The 21,054-nt window shown below is 43.9% G+C and overlaps 1 protein-coding gene across 1 annotated transcript; it reads right to left on the bottom strand.

The window, feature by feature from the left end:
* Positions 1–1,564: 1,564 nt before the first annotated feature.
* LOC311123665 (formin-like protein 1) lies at positions 1,565–20,298 on the bottom strand. The gene is made up of 25 exons (XM_084197909.1): positions 19,599–20,298; positions 13,578–13,661; positions 12,846–12,932; positions 12,495–12,568; positions 12,039–12,122; positions 10,205–10,348; positions 9,994–10,105; positions 9,824–9,900; positions 9,640–9,733; positions 9,405–9,479; positions 9,188–9,298; positions 8,922–9,071; positions 8,536–8,637; positions 7,880–8,420; positions 5,963–6,087; positions 5,584–5,786; positions 5,149–5,383; positions 4,982–5,050; positions 4,791–4,871; positions 4,420–4,549; positions 4,117–4,280; positions 3,883–3,984; positions 3,165–3,269; positions 2,894–2,990; positions 1,565–2,629 (listed from the first exon to the last, which is right to left on the bottom strand). Exons 1-25 carry the CDS (start codon positions 19,773–19,775, stop codon positions 2,565–2,567), a joined length of 3,288 nt encoding a protein of 1,095 aa, XP_084054035.1. The 5' UTR covers positions 19,776–20,298; the 3' UTR covers positions 1,565–2,564.
* Between the last annotated feature and the right edge of the window lie 756 nt (positions 20,299–21,054).

Here is a 21,054-nt window from a genome sequence, read left to right as displayed (position 1 = left end):
ATCTGGGGCTCCACGCAAGATCTCACCACGTGGGGTCAAAATGATCACAAGAACGATGAGCAAAAATCCCAGAACCACACGGGGGGACCTAGTGAATGACCTGCAGAGAGCTGGGACCAAAGTAACAAAGCCTACCATCAGTAACACACTACGCCGCCAGGGACTCAAATCCTGCAGTGCCAGACGTGTCCCCCTGCTTAAGCCAGTACATGTCCAGGCCCGTCTGAAGTTTGCTAGTGTGCATTTGGATGATCCAGAAGAGGATTGGGAGAATGTCATATGGTCAGATGAAACCAAAATATAACTTTTTGGTAAAAACTCAACTCGTCGTGTTTGGAGGACAAAGAATGCTGAGTTGCATCCAAAGAACACCATACCTACTGTGAAGCATGGGGGTGGAAACATCATGCTTTGTAGCTCAGTTGTAGCTCAGTTGGTAGAGCATGGTGTTTGCAACGCCAGGGTTGTGGGTTTGATTCCCACGGGGGGCCAGTATGAAAAAAATAAAAATAATGTATGCACTCACTAACTGTAAGTCGCTCTGGATAAGAGCGTCTGCTAAATGACTAAAATGTAAATTTTAATAGCTAACATCTCGATGGCCATAATAAATAGATATGCCGATAGTGGACAACCTTGTTTCACTCCTCTTGACAGTTTAAAACTTTCTGAGAAATAGCCATTATTTACTAATTTACACCTAGGGTTACTATACATGATTTTGACCCATTTTATAAGAGATTCTCCAAAATTGAAATGCTCCAGGCATTTATATATAAACCCCAGTCGAACTTTATCAAATGCCTTTTCGAAGTCTGCGATGAATAGCAGGCCTGTTTTCCCATATTTTCCATAGTGTTCTATTGTTTCCAATACTTGCCTTATATTATCTCCAATGTATCTTCCATGTAAAAAACCTGTCTGATTAGAATGAATAATATCCGACAATACCTTTTTAATTCTATGTGCTATACATTTTGCTAGGATTTTTGCATCACAACACTGAAGTGTAAGGGGCCTCCAATTTTGTAAATGGACTGGATCTTTATATTTTCCACTTGTATCCTGTTTCAGTAATAATGAGATCAGACCTTCTTCTTGAGTGTCAGATAATCTACCATTTACATAGGAGTGGTTAAAACATGCTAATAACGGTCCTCTTAGTATATCAAAAAAGGTTTGGTATACCTCGACTGGTATGCCATCCAACCCTGGAGTTTTCCCAGACTTAAAGTCTTTAATTGCATCCAGAAGTTCCTCCTCTGTAATTTCACCTTCACATGAGTCTTTCTGTGTGGCTGTTAATTTGACATTATCAATAGAAAAAACATCTCTACAATTAGCTTCAGTTAGAGGAGATGGAGGCGACTGAAAATAAAACATATGCTTAAAGTACTTTGTTTCTTCCTTCAAAATATCATTTGGTGAATTATGGGTGACTCCGTCAATTGTAACCAGTTTCATTAAGTTATTTTTGGTAGCATTCCTATGTTGAAGATTAAAAAATAATTTTTTGCATTTTTCCCCATATTCCATCCAGTTTGCTTTATTTTTATAATATATTACACTTGATCTTTCTTGAGTAAGTTTCTCAATTTCTTTTTGTTTTTCCTCTAATTTATTCTGAGCCTCTATGTTACAGTTTTGATTGCCATCTATCTGTTCTGTTAGACTTTCTATTTCCTTTCTTAGTATAAACTCTTTTGACCTAAATTGCTTTTGTTTTCGAGATGAGTACTGAATTGCATGGCCTCTAAAGGCACATTTAAAGGTGTCCCATACAATAAGGGGATTCGCTGTACCTATGTTATGTTGGAAAAAGTCAGTTATAAATTCATTTGTTCTAATTATAAATAAATTATCATCCAATAGGCTTTGATAAAATTTCCTATATCCTCGCCCACGTGGAAATTCAGTAAGAGTAATGTATATGCCTATTATATGATGGTCCGACCGCATTCTGTCCCCTATCAACACTTTTTTAACTTTTGGTGCCAACGAGAATGAGATAAGAAAGAAGTCAAGACGACTAGCTTGATTCAGTCTCCGCCATGTATATCTCACTAGATCAGTATATTTAAGCCTCCATATATCTACTAATTCTAATGTATCCATGACATTCACAATTTCCTTAAGAGCATGTGGGTGATTGTTTGTGGTGTGATTTCCTTTACGGTCCATTGAGCTATTTAAAACAGTATTATAATCCCCCACCATAACAATATTGTCTTGAATTGCTTGCAGGCTTGATAATTTATTATATATATTGTCAAAGAATTTTGGATCATCATTATTTGGTCCGTAAAGGTTAATGAGCCATATCTGTTTATGGTCCAATAACATATTTAAAATAATCCATCTACCTTGCGTATCTATTTTGACAATTCATATTGTTGTTTAAATGTGTATTGATAAGTAAAAGGCTACATCATCTCCAGTACTAATGTATGTGTATTGTGTATGTACAATACAAGTATGTATTTGTGTTCTGTGTATGCATACACTTTGATATTGAGTGTGTACAGTCATCTCAGTGGAGTTGTGGGTCTTGGAGCTGGAGTTGTTCAGGTGTCTTGACGCTGTGCTGGTCTCCGTCCATCTGTTGCTCTGAACGGGGAGTTCCTCAGGTCTGGGACAAAGCACATAGACACAACCACTGAAACTTAGCAAGGGATATCTATCTCAGAATGTACTGGTGAAAAGTGTGGTAACACTTTATGATTTACATACATATAAAGCATTAATGTATTTTATAGTGCCTTATAGCCCACTTATAATGTGTTATGACATTGACTATAAGCGTCCTTAACTCTGATGTTTTATAGATCATAAACTATAATGACTTATAAGACTATAGTGCATAATGTATTCTAGCCATAGTGGTTTGTCATACCTGTGATGATGTCCTCCAGGGCCCCATCCTTCACCTGGGGCTTCACCTGCCTTTTCTTCAGCTCCGCTATCAGGTCCATCTTGGGCATCATGGGAGACTGGCAGGGGTCAAAGGGTAAAGCTGACACATTGGCATATGTAGTATGGACCACACTAGAATGACCAGTCACTGGTCGAGCAGTCATAGGGGAAGTTTTTTAACTGACTGTATTGAATGTAGATTGTGGTGGTTGAGTTGGTATGGGGCATCGGTCTATAGTCTATTGTCATACCTTGTGTCCTGCAGCCTCTTTCTTTCTAGGGGAGGGAGACTCTGCTTGGTTCTCGCTGCTCTGGGCCTCCAGTCTCTTCCTCTGTTCATTATCCTGCTCTGCTTGCTGTGTGGGACACAGACACAAAAACAGGTCATTAAAGGTCCAATGCAGCCGTTTTATCTCAATATCAAATCATTTCTGGGCAACAATTAAGTACCTTGCTGTGATTGTTTTCAATTAAAATGGTAAAAAGAAACAAAAATAGCTTCTTAGCAAAATGCTATTTCTCAAGCAAGAATTTTGCTAGGACTGTCTGGAAGTGGTCTGAGTGAGGGGCCTAATTGGAGGAGCCTAATAGGAGGGATGTGTAACCTGAAAACTAGCTGCTATTGGCAGAGAGGAGGGCAAACTTTCTTTTTTATTGGTCTATTAATTTACCAGGTGGTGCAAAAATCCCACACAGCCAAACAAGCTGAAATTTCAGCCAGTCTTTTCAAATAGCTCTTACACTAAAAGTGCATCATCATAATTTTCACAATTCCACAGTATTTTTCCAACCTCATAGTGTGGAAAATATATTTAAAACACAAGAAAATCACGTTTTTGACTGCACTGTCTCTTTAACAAACATTCATATAAATACAAAATGCACCCACAATAGACACAAGTGAAATATAATGAGCTATTTCATTATCCTTTCCCTCTGTGCTGCCTCATTATGGGGGCACCACCTCACCTTATAGGCCTTCATGAAGCGGACAAACAGAGGGAAAAACATGGAGGGTTGCGTGGTCTTGGGGTTCTCTCCAAAATACTCCACCGCCGAGCCATATGCCTCCTAGTGGTGGAGGTGAGAGAGGAAGAGGAGGAGAGATGACACACACACATCATAAAATAGGTATTGAACATCTTCTGTGGAATGATGTGTGTTGGATGTGTCTATTAAGTTCAAATGTTATGGAATTCCAACCTGAGCGGTCTTGCTGTCTTTGAGTAAAGAGTCCAGTAATTCACTGTTTGCCTTGACAAAATCCTTCAGCACTGTGTTGTCTTCCTGCACCAGGAACTCCTTCTTCGTCACTTCCATTCCCCTCTCCAGAGAGCGGATATCCTGAAGAATACTGTCCAGAGACACTGAAACACACAAACACAGGAGAGAAACAGGGCGTCAGTTATTCTCACTATGAAGGGCTGCATTTTTTAAAGCTGTGTGTAAATGTGTTTGCGCATGCATGTGTGTGCATGCGTGCAAGCGTTGATTGCGTTCACGCACCTAGGCCAGCCTTGTCCACAAAGTGCAGCTCAGTGTGGAAGTTGTTGAGTTCAGGGTATTTCTCCTGGACGATGCTGGAGATGAAGTGTAGTAGGGTCTGGGAGCGGTCTGTAGACTTTGTGTCCAGCAGCTGACAGGACAGAGACAAATGGAGGGACAGATGGAGTCATCTCTCAAAGACGGACTGGCCTGCCTATCAACATACCATAGCTCCCTCAACAGTCCAAACCTGGCTTTAGCTAATAGTGACTTATTCATCGTTACAGAGCTTAAGCCATACTATTTCAGACAGTTAATCTCCATTTTAGTGATGGTTCTATTCATGTTAAATAAGGGAAACAATTTTGCCTCAAGAGCAGAGGGGTACTCACCAGGTCCAGACTCTGCAGGCGGAACCCAAAGGCTGCACCCCTCTTACTGCTGTTCATGTAGTTCCCAAAGGCTAGGATGATCTGGAGGGGAGGAGCCAGATACAGAATGTGTTACATGGACAGTGCAGGCCTGTTAAAGAGGCTCTCTGATTGGAGGTTAGCAGTGACGGACAGGGAAGCCCTCCACTCACCTCTAACATCTTCTTCAGCTTGGCCGAGGACTTAATGGACATGGATGCTGCGATTATAGAGTTCAGTTGCTGTAGGTGAGATTATGAATGACTATAGTATCAGATTCAGAAGAAAGTCATTATTGTACAGATACAATTTCATTGTATGGCCTGAGCAACTGACTTACCGGATGCAGACGTTTGACGCTCTCGGGGAAGTTGCCCATGAAGGTGAGGGTGTTGATTCGCTGGGCCAGACGAGGGATCTTCCCAAAGCGCATCATGAAGCGGTCCTCCTCTGACAGTTCATCCAGCGGACGGCCCTCCTTCTCATAGTTCTGGAGGAGCTTCAGCTCGTAGTCTGACGGGACAAACCTCTCCAGCAGCTCCAGGAAGTCCAGCCCCAACGACTGCTGGTCATACCTGGAGAGAAGGAGGGAGAGAAGGAGGGAGGGAGAGAGAGAAGAAAGATAATAAGGAATGGACAAAAGAAGAGTGTTAGGGGAAGGTGGGATGAGGAGAAAGAGAATGAAGGGATTAACTAGAACAAAAAATAAATGAAATGTGTGAGAAAGATGTTTACTAAGGAAAGGCACAGAATAGTAGAAGATAGAGTTCCATACGTCTCTATAGCTGTGCAGATGTCTGCGGGGCTCCTGCCTCCCTTGCGTAGCGTGATGGCCAGGTTCTTGGCCTTGTTGCCCTCGATCAGGTTGACCTTGCTGGGGGCCTTCTGGGCCACCTTGACCTTCAGAGTGGACAGAGCTGCTGGAGGACCCTGGGCCTTGGTCTTAAACTGCTCCTCAAACGCCTCCATGTTCAGCTCCTGACACAACACACATAGAGATGGTTAGAGAGGGAGGAAGAGGGAGGGTAAGTAGGGGAGAGAGAGACAGGGGGAGAGAGAGGAGTAGAAAGAGGGTCAGAGGGAAGGTGAGAGAAGGGAGAATGGAAGAGTAGAGCACAGTCAGCACCAGTATCAGTGTGGAGGTTTGGTCTTACCCCTAAGACCTGCTCATCGTCCAGCTCGTTGAAGACCGTGCCAGTCACCTGGTTGGGCTTCAGTGCCTGCCAGTTGAGCAAAGGCATCCGGAACTTAGTCTGGATGGGCTTCCTGCTTTTACCTCCTAAGAGAAAGAGAGAGAGAAAGAGAAAGAGAGAGTAGGAGAGAGAATCAATCACATTTGTCAATCGCCAATGCACTCATTTCACCCTTCAGCAAATTGGACGCATACAGATTCATGAGATTGATTGACAATCTGATTAGCATGGAGCTCTCTCCTATTTGACTTCTCACACCCTAATCTCTTAATCTCTCCTCTAGATGAATGGTTTCCTCTCTCATCTTCTAATATCTGCTGTAGACCGCTACCTACCATTAATATATATATATATATATATATATATATATATATATATATATATATATATATATATATATATATACATATATACATATAACACCGGAGGTTGGTGGCACCTTAATTGGGGAGGACAGGCTCTTGGTAATGGCTGGAGAGGAATAGGTGGAATGGTATCAAATACATGGTTTTCCAGGTGTTTGATGCCATTCCATTCGCTCCGTTCCAGCCATTATTATGAGCCGTCCACCCCTCAGCAGCCTCCACTGATAACTGCCAGAATTATGGAAACACTTAAGTAAATGAGGGCTACAAAGTATATTGAAAGCAGGTGCTTCCACACAGGTGTGGTTCCTGAGTGAATTAACTTCCTATTATGCTTAGGGTCATGTATAAAAATGCTGGGCAGGCCACTATGTTGGCTACCATAGCTATGCCCCCATAGGATGACAATGCCCCTACCCACAGGGCACGCATGGTCACTGAATGGTTTGATGAGCATGACAACAATGTAAATCATATGCCATGACTTCTCAGTTAACCAGATCTCAAACCAATTGAACACTTATGGGAGATTCTGGAGTGCTTCCTAAAACAGCGTTTTCCACCACCATCAACAAAACACAAAATGATGGAATTTCTCATGGAAGAATGGTTTCACATCCCTCCAATGGAGTTCTAGACACTTCTAGAATTTATGCCAAAGTGCATTGAAGCGGTTCTGGCTCGTGGTGGCCCACCGCCCCATTAAGACACTTTATGTTGGTGTTTCCTTTATTTTGGCAGTTACCCCCTTGGCGTTTTTCCTATTTTGTTGCATTACAACCTGTAATTTAAATGGATTTCATGTAATGGACATACACAAAATAGTCCAAATTGGTGAAGTGAAATGAAAAAAATAACTTGTTTCAAAAAATTCTAAAAAAAGAAATAACGGAAAAGTGGTGCGTGCATATGTTTTCACCCCTTTTTGGCCATCGAGGAAAACTCTATGTCTGGCGCAAACCCAACACCTCTCATCACCCCGAGAACACCATTCCCACAGTGAAGCATGGTGGTGGCAGCATCATGCTGTGGGGATGTTTTTCATCGGCAGGGACTGGGAAACTGGTCAGAATTGAAGGAATGATGGATGCCGCGAAATACAGGGAAATTCTTGAGGGAAACCTTTCAGTCTTCCAGAGATTTGAGACTGGGACGGAGGTTCACCTTCCAGCAGGACAATGATCCTAAGCATACTGCTAAAGCAACACTCAAGTGGTTTAAGGGGAAAGATTTAAATGTCTTGGAATGGCCTAGTCAAAGCCCAGAGGGGGTGAATAGTTATGCATGCTCAAGTTTTCAGTTTTTCTTGTCTTATTTCTTGTTTGTTTCACAATAAAATATATTTTGCATCTTCAAAGTGGTAGTAGGTATGTTGTGTAAATCAAATGATACAAACCTAGGTTAATTCCAGGTTGTAAGGCAACAAAATAGGAAAAATGCCAAGGGGGGTGAATACTTTCGCAAGCCACTCTATCTGTATATCTCTAATGAAAGCAGATAAGAGTCACCTTACCGGCTTGGCTGTCTCCAGAAGGTGGGCCTCCGGGTGGGGGCGGGGGTCCAGCGCCAGGTGGAGGAGGAGGTGGGGGTGGAACTCCCCTGGGGGGAAGAGGAAGGGGAGGTGGGCCATCAGAGCCAGGCGGGGGAGGAAGAGGAGGTGGAGGGGGTGGGGGAATAGGTCCAACAGGCCCAGAAGGTGGAGGGGGTGGGGGAGGAGGAGGAGGAGGAGGGGGGACAGCAGAGATGGCTGAGGAGGGAGTGGCATCAGGGACGTCTGGGCCAGTAGGTCCAGTGGAGCTGAGCATGGGCTCAGAGGCTGGGGCGGGGACGTACTCGATGATGGTGACAGGCACCACCTGGAGGTCTAGGGCCCCAGAGGGGGTGCGTCCCAGGCGGATCAGCCCTCGGTCCTGCAGCTCCTGCACCTTGAGTTCCAGCTCAGAGGAGGGTTGGCTTAGACGCTCTCTGTCCCGCTCCCTCTCCTGGCTTATCTCCCTCTCCCTCTCTCTCTGCTGCAGAGAACTGACCTGGGAACAGGAGTCCCGCAGGTTCCCCTGTCAGCCGCACACACAAAGGCAAGGAAAAGTTATCATCACACAATCACACACATACCTTTCTGTCTGATACACTATATTGTAAACAATCCTCAGTTAACTGTACAGTGCAGACCTTGAGCAGCTCTGTCTCCTTGGTGGCTTGGAGGAGCTGTTTCTCTAGTTCAGCCATCCTCTCTGCAGACTGGCTCTCAATCTCCTCTAGCCTGGCACTCAGCTACAAAAACACAACACAACACGACAACACGACACAATACAACATGACACAACACAGCACAACACAACACAACATGACAAAACACAACACAACACGACACAGCACAACACATGACACAACACGACACAACATGACACAACACAACACATGACACAACACAACACATGACACAACACGACACAACACATCATTTGGAGGTCACGAGTCATAGAATAATTGCTGACATTGTTTAGATGTGTGATTTGAATGAATCAGACTGTGTGTGTACAGTATGTTTCACTGACCTGTGTGTTATGCTCCTGCAGTTCTTCCACATGGTCCAGCACCCCACCCCTGTTCTCTGCATCCTCCAGCAGAGCCCCCACATCAAACACGTTGTCCAAGTAGGCCTGAATCTGAACCTGCAGCTTCTCACTCTCTGTCAGCTTCAGAGTCTGACACACACACACACACAAATTATCATCTTTATCATGGCGGTTTCATTTCAGTTTTAAGGAGTTGGTTTTGTGGTTGTGACTGTTTGATTTTCCACAATGAGATGAGAGCTTACCTCTAAGTACTGGTCCAGTCCATGGTGAGTGAACTCATATTGCAGGTGAACACGGAAGTTCATATTCTCCACCGAATGCACCACAATGTTAATGAACTGCATACAGGCCACCTGAAGAGAGGGATCATCATATTTGATCTTTAACCTTTCAGAACTACATTGTGAGCAATGTCAACACATCAGCCAGTAGATTTAAAACCGTTTTGTGTCCACGTACCATGAAGTCAATGTTGCTGTCATCGTTGCTAAAGTACTCCATCAGTTTCTCAAAGCGGTTCTTCTCTCCGCTCACCTGAGTGAAAAGACATGGGACAGACGTTCCTTGTTTCAGTAACACGGTCATGCACTTCAACAGATGTCCACATCTGTCATCCACATCACAGATGACGTACAGTACATATTGGTCAAGTAAAGTCTGTTCTAGTGTGTCTACGTTTGGTCAAACCCTTCACCTCCTTGAAGTTGTCGAAGGCAGCGAGAATGATGTCATGACCGCCCCTCACAAGACACACAGCAGCCAACAGCTCCAACACCAGGGCTTTGGTTCTGTAGAGACCAGGAATATCATATCACATCACACACACACATGCACAAGCATGCACACACACATGCACACACACACACAGGTGTTCATACCTGGGGTTCCTGTTGTTGAGACTGAGAGTGATCTCGTTGACACAGCGTGGGTGTGTCATCACTTGGTTGAAGCCCGACTGAAAAAGTGATAATCAGCTCTGTAATTTCACAATTTCAAACTCCATATCACGGTCATGCACACACACCGCACAACACACACAAACACACACCTGGTAGTTCATGATGGCACGCAGACACATGATGCACACATGGACGTCGTCCCTATGACTGGTCAATCTAGAGCTCTTCTGAGTTCTCCTACTCTGTGCCAGAGAGGTTATCCTGCAAAGAAGATATTGAGAGGATGGAAGAGATGGTGGTCACTTTGCAGTAGAATATTTTGGGTGAGACTCGGGTCTCATTACGGCTGATGGTTCTTACCGTACGGTTAGGGCGCGGGCTGCTCTGGTCATGCCATGTGTAGGGGGGCTTCCTGCACTCTTATTCAGGTCCTCCATGGACCTCTCCGCTGGCTTCCCTCTCTCTGACAGTGTTCCCCCATTCTCAGCACCCTCCCTGTCAAACCTATTGATACATTCCCAAATACACAAACATATAGTCACATATACAGTGAGGGGAAAAGGTATTTGATCCCCTGCTCATTTTGTACATTTGCCCACTGACAAAAAATTATCAGTCTATAATTTTAATGGTAGGTTTATTTGAACAGTGAGAGACAGAATAACAACAACAAAATCCAGAAAAACGCATGTAAAAAATGTTATAAATTGATTTGCATTTTAATGAGGGAAATAAGTATTTGACCCCTCTGCAAAACATGACTTAGTACCTGGTGGCAAAACCCTTGTTGGCAATCACAGAGGTCAGACGTTTCTTGTAGTTGGCCACCAGGTTTGCACACATCTCAGGAGGGATTTTGTCCCACTCCTCTTTGCAGATCTTCTCCAAGTCATTAAGGTTTCGAGGCTGACGTTTGGCAACTCGAACCTTCAGCTCCCTCCACAGATTGTCTATGGGATTAAGGTCTGGAGACTGGCTAGGCCACTCCAGGACCTTAATGTGCTTCTTCTTGAGCCACTCCTTTGTTGCCTTGGCCGTGTGTTTTGGGTCATTGTCATGCTGGAATACCCACCCACGACCCATTTTCAATGCCCTGGCTGAGAGAAGGAGATTCTCACCCAAGATTTGACGGTACATGGCCCTTAGCAGAAAAACACCCCCAAAGCATAATGTTCCACCTCCATGTTTGACGGTGGGGATGGTGTTCTTGGGGTCATAGGCAGCATTCCTCCTCCTCCAAACACGGCGAATTGAGTTGATGCCAAAGAGCTCCATTTTGATCTCATCTGACCACAACACTTTCACCCAGTTCTCCTCTGAATCATTCAGATGTTCATTGGCAAACTTCTGACGGGCATGTATATGTGTTTTCTTGAGCAGGGGGACCTTGCGGGCGCTGCAGGATTTCAGTCCTTCACGGCGTAGTGTGTTACCAATTGTTTTCTTGGTGACTATGGTCCCAGCTGCCTAGAGATCATTGACAATATCCTCCCGTGTAGTTCTGGGCTGATTCCTCACCGATCTCATGATCATTGCAACTCCACGTGGTGAGATCTTGCATGGAGCCCCAGGCTGAGGGAGATTGACAGTTATTTTGTGTTTCTTCCATTTGCGAATAATCGCACCAACTGTTGTCACCTTCTCACCAAGCTGCTTGGCGATGGTCTTGTAGCCCATTCCAGCCTTGTGTAGGTCTACAATCTTGTCCCTGACATCCTTGGAGAGCTCTTTGGTCTTGGCCATGGTGGAGAGTTTGGAATCTGATTGATTGATTGCTTCTGTGGACAGGTGTCTTTTATACAGGTAACAAGCTGAGATTAGGAGCACTCCCTTTAAGAGTGTGCTCCTAATCTCAGCTCGTTACCTGTATAAACAACACCTGGGAGCCAGAAATCTTTCTGATTGAGAGGGGGTCAAATACTTATTTCCCTCATTAAAATGCAAATCAATTTATAACATTTTTTACATGCGTTTTTCTGGATTTTTTTGTTGTTATTCTGTCTCTCACTGTTCAAATAAACCTACCATTAAAATTATAGACTGATCATTTTTTGTCAGTGGGCAAACTTACAAAATCAGCAGGGGATCAAATACTTTTTTCCATCACTGTAGATAATCAAGCATTAATCTATGTCTCATTGATACAGTATGGGATTCTGTTAAGACTGAATGGGAGGCTGCAAGGGATACTCACGAAGCGTCACACTGGGCGTAGGACAGGTAGTCCACTAATACATCCAAACCCTGGTTCTCCTCATTCAGAAACTCCTGGGCCCAGCTATATAGAGAGAAAGAGAATTAGAACCCAATACTACTTTAAGGACAGTTGAGTCAGTCGTACTGACTAATGGGATACCTGCTGGACCAGTCCTGGTCAAACCTAACATAGCAGGCGTAAAAGAAACGCCTGAAACTAGATCCCGTACATACTGGTCTTGACGAGAAGAAGAAAAAAAACTGTCGGGGGAGGTTCTCTTCTGCATTGTTCAACCAATCCAGTAAATGTGGAGGAGTAGTTAAGATGGAGAGTCGCCTTGTTAACGTCCAAAAGCGGAAGTCGCGTCACAGGCTCTCTTTCCATTTCCCCAGAAAACCAGAACTTCCGGTCGTTCGGGACTCGGCAGAGGCTAATCCTGGTCCAGTCACTCACCCAATATGATTGGTGCGGAGGGAGATCTCCAGCTCTCTCAGTACCTGGGTGGACTCCTGGACCTGCCTCTTGAACTGAAATAGGCCAAAACCATACAGAGAAGCTCTATGAATTAAGGAAACTCACAAACCTTTATATCCGTAGTTCAGTAGTTATGCTAATGAGACTGGCCTTATATTACTCGCTTAGTGGCTTTGTCATAAAATGCAAGGATGTACTACTACTGTAGATGTCATATTGTTATCCCATTGTTCCAAAACACGCATATTTAGTTCTTGAAATCCCTGGCTACGGTGAGAATGACTAGAAGCTCTATGAACGTGAGCGGGAAGGGAGGTACTGTACACCCACCCTGCGGGTCACTCCTCCTTGGTCCTGGTAGAAGCTCTTGATCTTGGTCAGATAGGTAGAGGGGGGGTTCTTCACCTGGAACCGCTCCTGACCACACAGAACGGAGGGAGGAAGGAGAAGGGGATGAGGGGAGGAGGGTGAGTGAGAGGAAAAATAACACAGTCAAACACAACAAGCACCGTAAACCACTTTGTTACCATGCCAACCTGCTGAGGGCAAACGTGCTTACCACAGGAACCCATCAGAGTTTTAGTGTTGTGGTAGAAACAGACTATATGACCTTTTGCACTCTGACCTACATTACATATTGGCAACTGGACACCAGCAATACATATTTATTTTTCTTCACAGTTATTTCCGTATGCTGTGTTTTTATAACACTTCCTCTCAGATACAATCATGGGTTACACTTTATTTTAACGATCCGTAACAAACCATTTATTAGGTATTTACTAAAATATGACACACCATTTATGGTTATGGTTATGGTTAGGTTAGGTTAGGTTAGGTTAGGTAAGGGTTATGGTTATGGTTAAATAGTGCTTGCTTTAGATTAGGGACTGCAAAAATACTTTACTTATGATTATTCATAAATGTGGGAGTAATGATTAATAAATTGTTTATTATGGACCGCTGAAATAAAGCGTTACCCAATCATGTAGAACTGTGTATATACTAATGCATGAACCAATCACCCCATATAAGGCGCCCAACAAGATGTAATGTTCTTACCTGATCACAGATCAGCTCCCACTTCTTGTCATTGTCGTACTGACTCAACAGCTTCAGCTTGTCTGGAGGCAGGTTCATATAGCTCTGAGAATAGAATAAGATGCACTTCAAAAACCTACATCAATAATGACTTTAAACTGTTATTGTGATTACAACTGGGGTCTTTGGGGATCTTGTATTTAAATTAACTCTGACCGGTCTACAACGACATGTTACTCAATAGACTTAAATTAAGCAGTGCCTGCATAATAATATAATCTTAAATAAAATATTTTTTTCATTTCTTTCTTCACTACCAACCAGCCAACACTCTTGTGCACATTGTCATAACGCTTCCTGTTCGTGCCATGCTGTTCAAATGTGATCAGAAACCACAGATGTCCCCACCAGAGTTATTAGTGAATGCTATCATCATCCTACACCACAGAGATGACTCACTGTTTACATGTATTGTTGGTAACTAATGGAAACCATCTATGAGCATGTATCAGGTCTAGTCATGAGCATTTTCTAACACATACAGATAATGCTCCTCCATTCATCATTGAGCATAGCTTGCCTATACAGTAGTCCTTTAGTCATGGCCTGTTTGAGTGAGTTGCTGTTACATTCAAGTGGATTTAACCTGATTGATTCAATAGATATTCGTCTCTATGACAGGTGAGCCACGTGGCCCTTCTACAAGAAAATATGGTGTGTGTATACAGTACCAGTCAAAAGTTTGGGCACACCTACTCATTCAAAGGTTTTTCTTTATTTTTACTATTTTCTACATTGTAGAATAATAGTTAAGACATCAAAACTATGAAATAACACATATGGAATCATGTAGTAACCAAAAAAGTGTTAAACAAATCAAAATATATTTGAGATTCTTCAAAGTAGCCACCCTTTGCCTTGATGACAGCTTTGCACACTCTTGGCATTCTCTCAACCAGCTTCATGAGGTAGTCACCTTCTTAATGCGTTTGAGCCAATCAGTTGTGTTGTGACAAGGTAGGGGTAGTATACAGAAGATAGCCCTATTAGGTAAAGAAATTCCACAAATTAACTTTTAACAAGGCACACCTGTTAATTGAAATGCATTCCAGGTGACTACCTCATGAAGCTGGTTGAGAGAATGCCAAGAGTGTGCAAAGCTGTCATCAAGGCAAAGGGAGACTGCTTTGAAGAATCTCAAATATAAAATATATTTTGATTTGTTTAACACTTTTTTGATTACTACATGATTCCATATGTGTTATTTCATAGTTTTGATGTCTTCACTATTATTCTACAACGTAGAAAATAGTAAATATAAAAGAACAACCCTGAAATGAGTAGGTGTGTCCAAACTTTTGACTGGTACTGTATATCACAAGAAGCTGATTCAACTCTGTCATGTCTATTGATTAACATGGTGAAATACAATATTTTAGTAAGCATCATTCTCATGTGACACGCCACACATAATAACACCATAGATGTTGTCAGCCAAACTAACAGCTAATGAAAGTTATTTAAGGCATTTTAGATGAGTGATGTTTTAGTCGAGGCAGTCTTGGGCCTACTAAGAAGGGTGTGGATGGACTGTGGTTAGATATACGGAATTGAATGTTCTCAAACAATAGTTTGTGGTTTCCTCTATACACGTTAACAAACCTCTGAGGATGACGTGTGCCCCAGTAAGTGTGGCTTTGCTGGGGACATAGCTATAGTGTTTGGGTGGGGTACAGTATGGGAGAGACCGATGGTGGATTTTGAGGGACAAAGACTAGCAACAAAAAACTAAATGTACACAATATGTATGTGAATATAAATAATAATATAACATGCCATTTAGCAGACGCTTTTATCCAAAGCGACTTACAGTCATGTGTGCATAAATTTTTACATATGGGTGGTCCCGGGGATCGAACCCATTACCCTGGCGTTACAAGCGCCATGCTCTACCAATTGAGCTACAGAGGACCACACGCTGTACATACAGACATGAGGTTACTCATACACACATATACCCACATACACACTCAGAAAGACATACAGTGCCTTCGGAAAGTACTCAGACCCCTTGTGTCACGTTCGTTCATGAACGGGTCAGAGCAAGGCGCAGCGTGATATGCATACATGTTTATTTAAAGGAATAAACAACCGACAAAACAACAAAACGAAACGTGAAGTCCAAGGCAGCACAACACAACATACCTTAACTGGAACAAGATCCCACAACCCACTAGTGCCAATAGGCTGCCTAAGTATGGTCCCCAATCAGAGACAACGAGCTACAGCTGCCTCTGATTGGGAACCACACCGGCCAACATAGACCTACACATAATAGAAACCCAACATAGAAATACACCACATAGAACATACACACCCTGACTCAACATATACGAGTCCCCAGAGCCACTGGCTTGGTGCGAGGAGCAGGAACAGGCCGGACCGGGCTGGCGACGCGCACCACTGTCTTGGTGCGAGGGGCAGGAACGGGTCGGGCCGTACTGGGAACACGCACCACTGGCTTAGTGCAGGAAGCAGGAACGGGCCGGACCGGACTGGCGACACGCACCACTTGCTTGGTGCAAGGAGCTGAACTGGGTTCCTTTATTAACCCCCGCTCCTTCTGCTGCCTAACCAGCTCCTCTCGCCGTGCCTCTACACTTTCCTTCTCCCTTATAGCCTCCTGTAGGAGTGGCCTCCTCTCCTAACCTGCAGACCCGCCCTTTAACGGCCTCCTGCTGCCTTGTCGTCCACAACGTGTGCCCCCCCCAAAATGTTCTTGGGGTTGCCTCTCTGGTCTCTGTCGTGGGCACTCTTCTTCCCGTGAGGACTCCTCCGGGTGCCCCCACGAGTTAGGGAACAGAACCTCGTCGTCGTCGTCATCCTCCGACTCCTCAGTATAATACTGTTCCCACTCCTCTTCCCATGGTCGTAGGGACCCAATCTGAAAACCGACCGGGTGCAGTGGTCGGGGCTCCTCTCTCTCGCTCCCCGACCACCCCTTTAGCCCCCCCCAAAATAAAATATTGGGGCTGTCTCTCGGGCTTCCTCCTCGACCGGCGTCCTCTGCGTTGCCGTTGCACCTCTCCTGCCTGGGTATCTACCTTCGTCGCCTTCCGGTAACGGACGGCCTCCTCCTCTGTAATTCTCCCCAAACCGAGGAGGACATCTACTAATGTAACCTCCCGTTGACTTCCCGGCGTTTGCTCCTTAACACGCTGCTTGGTCCTCGTTTGTTGGGATCTTCTGTCACGTTCGTTCATGAACGGGTCAGACCAAGGCGCAGCGTGATATGCATACATGTTTATTTAAAGGAATAAACAACCGACAAAACAACAAAACGAAACGTGAAGTCCAAGGCAGCACAACACAACATACCTTAACTGGAACAAGATCCCACAACCCACTAGTGCCAATAGGCTGCCTAAGTATGGTCCCCAATCAGAGACAACGAGCTACAGCTGCCTCTGATTGGGAACCACACCGGCCAACATAGATCTACACATAATAGAAACCCAACATAGAAATACACCACATAGAACATACACACCCTGACTCAACATATACGAGTCCCCAGAGTCAGGGCGTGACACCTTGATTTTCTCCACACTTTGTTTTTAAATAATCCTCAGCAATACCCCATAATTTTTGCAAATGTATTACAAATATAAAACATAAATACCTTATTTACATAAGTATTCAGACCCTTTGCTATGAGACTCGAAATTGAGCTCAGGCGCATCCTGTTTCCATTGATCATCCTTGAGATGTTTCTACAACTTGATTGGAGTCTACCTGTGTTAAATTCAATTGATTGGACATGATTTGGAAAGGCACACACCTGTCTATATAAGGTCCCACAGTTGACAGTGCATGTTAAAGAAAATAAAAAAAACAAGCCATGAGGTCGAAGGAATTGTCCGTAGAGCTCCGGGACATGATTGTGTCGGGGAACAGATATGGGGAAGGGTACCAAAAAATGTCTGCAGCATTGAAGGTCCCCAAGAACACAGTGGCCTCCATCATTCTTAAATGGAAGAAGTTTGGAACCACCAAAACTCTTCCTAGTGCTGGCCGCCTGGCCAAACTGAGCAATCGGGGGAGAAGGGCCTTGGTCAGGGAGGTGACCAAGAACCCGATGGTCACTCTGACAGAGCTTTAGAGTTCCTCTGTGGAGATGGGAGAACCTTCCAGAAAGACAACCATCTCTGCAGCACTCCACCAAGTAGGCCTTTATGGTAGAGTGGCCAGTCAGAAGCCACACCTCAGTAAAAGGCACATGACAGCCCACTTGGAGTTTGCCAAAAGGCACCTAAAGACTCTCAGACCATGAGAAACAAGATTCTCTGATCTGATGAAACCAAGATTGAACTCTTTGGCCTGAATGCCAAGCGTCACGTCTGGAGGAAACCTGGCACCATCAATACGGTGAAGCATGGACTTGAACCTGATCGAACATCTCTGGAAAGACCTGAAAATAGCTGTGCAGCGACGCTCCCCATCCAACCTGACAGAGCTTGAGAGGATCTGCAGAGAAGAATGGGAGAAACTTCCCAAATACAGGTGTGCCAAGCTTGAAGCGTCATACCCAAGAAGACTCGATGCTGTAATCGCTGCCAAAGGTGCTTCAACAAAGTACTGAGTAAAGGGTCTGAATACTTATGTAAATGTGATATTAAATTTTTTTATTTTTAATCAATTAGCAACATTTCTAAAAACCTGTTTTTGCTTTGTCATTATGGGGTATTGTGTGTAGATTAATGAGGGGGAAAAAAACAATTTAATCAATTTTAGAATAAGGCTGTGACATAACAAAATGTGGAAAAGGTCAAGGGGTCTGAATACTTTCCGAAGGCACTGTATACTCTTATGTGCACATGGGTTGTACACATGAATGCACGCGCGCACACACACACGCAAGTATGCACACACACACACACGCAAGCATGCACACACACACGCACACACCTACATTTTGGGGTATGGGTCGTTCCATTTGATTTCAAAAACGTTTTGACCTCACCCCTTTTGATATGAACTAAACGTCCCATACAAATTTTCCTATGGTAGAAGTGGACAGAAAGTGATTTCTTTGGACCTGAATGACAAAACCTTTAGGAGATAGAGGTGCTCAAAGTTTGCCCATTTTTTATATCCTCACCCTACCATGAGACATCCATGTCTTCATCACTGGAAAATGTAAACGACTGAGTTTACATTTCTGGAACATTTCTGGAACATTTCTCAATTTAGAGACCCTATATGGGTACCACAGTATGAGTCATAATACCCATAAAACCTATCAGTCAAACAAGGAAATGGTTCCAATTGTTTTCCACCATTCATTTTTCCCATAGGGGATTTTATAAACACTGAAAATAAGGGCTGTGTTTCGTATAAGCTTACCCTGGCATGACATTTTGATAACCATGTAAATCTCTCTAGGACAAGGTGACATTTATAATTATATTATTCTAGTATTGGATTGATAGCATTATGTTGTCCTCCATAGGTGTTAACTGATGGGAAATGACATGTTGAAATATTTGAGAAACATTTGCCTTCCTGTCTTAGTCTTGTGGTCTCTTTCATGCTAAATCTATTGCTCAATCCAGCACCTTGCCTTCATGGTGTCTCCAGTTCCTCTAAGAGTGCAGACTGCAGTCTATGACATCATTTGAACACAGGCTGAGCAGAGAGGCCCATTTCAAAATATCTAAAAGAGGATGTGAGCTTTTGGATGGGATTGAGGCCAACAAAATGTCAGCTCTCTTTACTAACATGACTGGCTGCAGTGAGAGAGACGGCATTGTTTTTTAACAGGAACCAGAATTACCTTGACAGAATTCAAATGTAAAACTGAATGTATTTTCTCTCAGACATTTGGCACCCAGCATATTTAAGTGAGGGATTTTACCTGCTACTTTAGATATCAGTGCAATACAGTAGGTGTGTGATGCAACTAAATTCCTGTGTGATGTGCCTGTATTTCTGTGTGTTGATATGCATGATGTGTGTCTCCCCTCCTGTCCTGCCACTCACCAGAACCACACTGAAGCGCTCCTCCAGCTCCTCCTCTGAGGGCACGGGCAGCTTGGGGGGAGCAGAATGCTTCTTCTGCAGGGTCGGGGTGGGGTCACTCAGGCCCGTTCCTGACCCCACAGAGTGCTTGGCCTCCCGGCCATCTGCCTGCTCTATTCCCCCTGCCGCATTCCCCATCACAAACGTCAACAGGTAATCCAGGGGAAAGGTTAAAAAAACACTCTCTTTGAACTGTTAGTGCTAGTAGGCCTAATTTCAAAACAGATTGAAACTCCAACTCCGATGTCTGCGCACACTGAAAAAAAGTAGCTAGTTACTTCCAGTGTAGGGCAGGCAGTCCAATTAGGTTTTTTTTTAAAAAAGAGAACGCAAATAAAAACAGGTCTTTGAGTCCTTGGCACTTCAACGTCTCTGTGAGATTAGGCAGGTGGATCGAACAGCCACTGGCCTACTGCAATTGTCTTGGTCCTGAGATGAGGATGTTTGATGGAGCAACATCTTTCCTCCTCATCCTGTATCTCTTCCACTCTCCTCACTCTCTGCTGGATAACAGGTGTTACTGGGAAAAAATCGGACAAACTTTAAACCTGAAAAGTGGCGCCTGTTGAAGTAAGATGTTGTTTTTACTATTAACTGCTCAAAGTTCCTACAGTGAGCTCAGCACAGACACGCAGGGCATGGGTGTTACAGGAAGGAGAGGGGAGTTTGACACAGTCGTTGCAGCAAAGGCAGAAACCGCATAACCAGAAAAAGCAGAAGAGTAACTTCCTGCTGTGTGTGAGAGAAACACAACTACAAGGGGGTGGAGTAAAGTAGAGTAGGGTGGAGAGAGGAGACTGAGGAAGAAGCAGAGAGGGAGGAAAGTGATTGTTGGAGAAGATAGACAAGAGAGTAAAGGTGGTGGAAAAAAGAAGGGATAAAGGAAGACTACGTAGGTGTATTGGGCCTATAGTCATATAAGTTACGAAGACTCATATGAGCTATGAAGTAACTACACGTATCTGGCCTCGTGGATGGTGGGTGCATGCCAAATGGTAGAGGGTGGATTAAGTAAGGTGTTTTTATCATAACTTTCTTGACTTTCCATTGTTAGGAAACCACTACCAGAACATAGCTTGTGGAAGTGTGAGTGCAGTTGCGTTTTACCCAGTGTACCCTCAAAGAACACTCCAAGAGCGCTACCCTGTGTCAGATATGCACATTGCTACCCCTAGTGAAGTCAAGGCAAAATTGCCCAGCGTTGTTTCCATGTGGTGGTGAATAAATTGTTGACAATCAGAACATCAAAAGGGTCTTAGTAGACATTTGTACACAATTTTCTACCAGACTTTTTTAAATTGATTAATGTCCCAGAGCATTAATGTTTTTAAAGCATCAGCAGCAGGCCTACTTCCAGATATGAGGAGCCCATGACTGCGTTTAGACAGGCAGCCAAATTCTGATCTTTTGGCCAATC

This window comes from Coregonus lavaretus (assembly GCF_964263955.1).
Source record: "Coregonus lavaretus genome assembly, contig: HAP1_SCAFFOLD_1387, whole genome shotgun sequence".
NCBI lineage: Eukaryota > Metazoa > Chordata > Actinopteri > Salmoniformes > Salmonidae > Coregonus > Coregonus lavaretus.
The sequence above is the reverse complement of the archived record's forward strand: the minus strand, read 5'-3'. Positions and strand labels throughout refer to the sequence as shown.

Excerpts from the sequence above, each read along its gene's own strand:
- LOC311123665 (XM_084197909.1), bottom strand. The coding sequence starts at position 19,775 with ATGGGGAATGCGGCAGGGGGAATAGAGCAGGCAGATGGCCGGGAGGCC. Across the intron at positions 9,072-9,187 it reads GACTGGACCAGTACTTAGAG|ACTCTGAAGCTGACAGAGAG; the intron begins GTAAGCTCTCAT and ends TGTGTGTGTCAG. Across the intron at positions 5,787-5,962 it reads ACGATGAGCAGGTCTTAGGG|GAGCTGAACATGGAGGCGTT; the intron begins GTAAGACCAAAC and ends GTGTTGTGTCAG.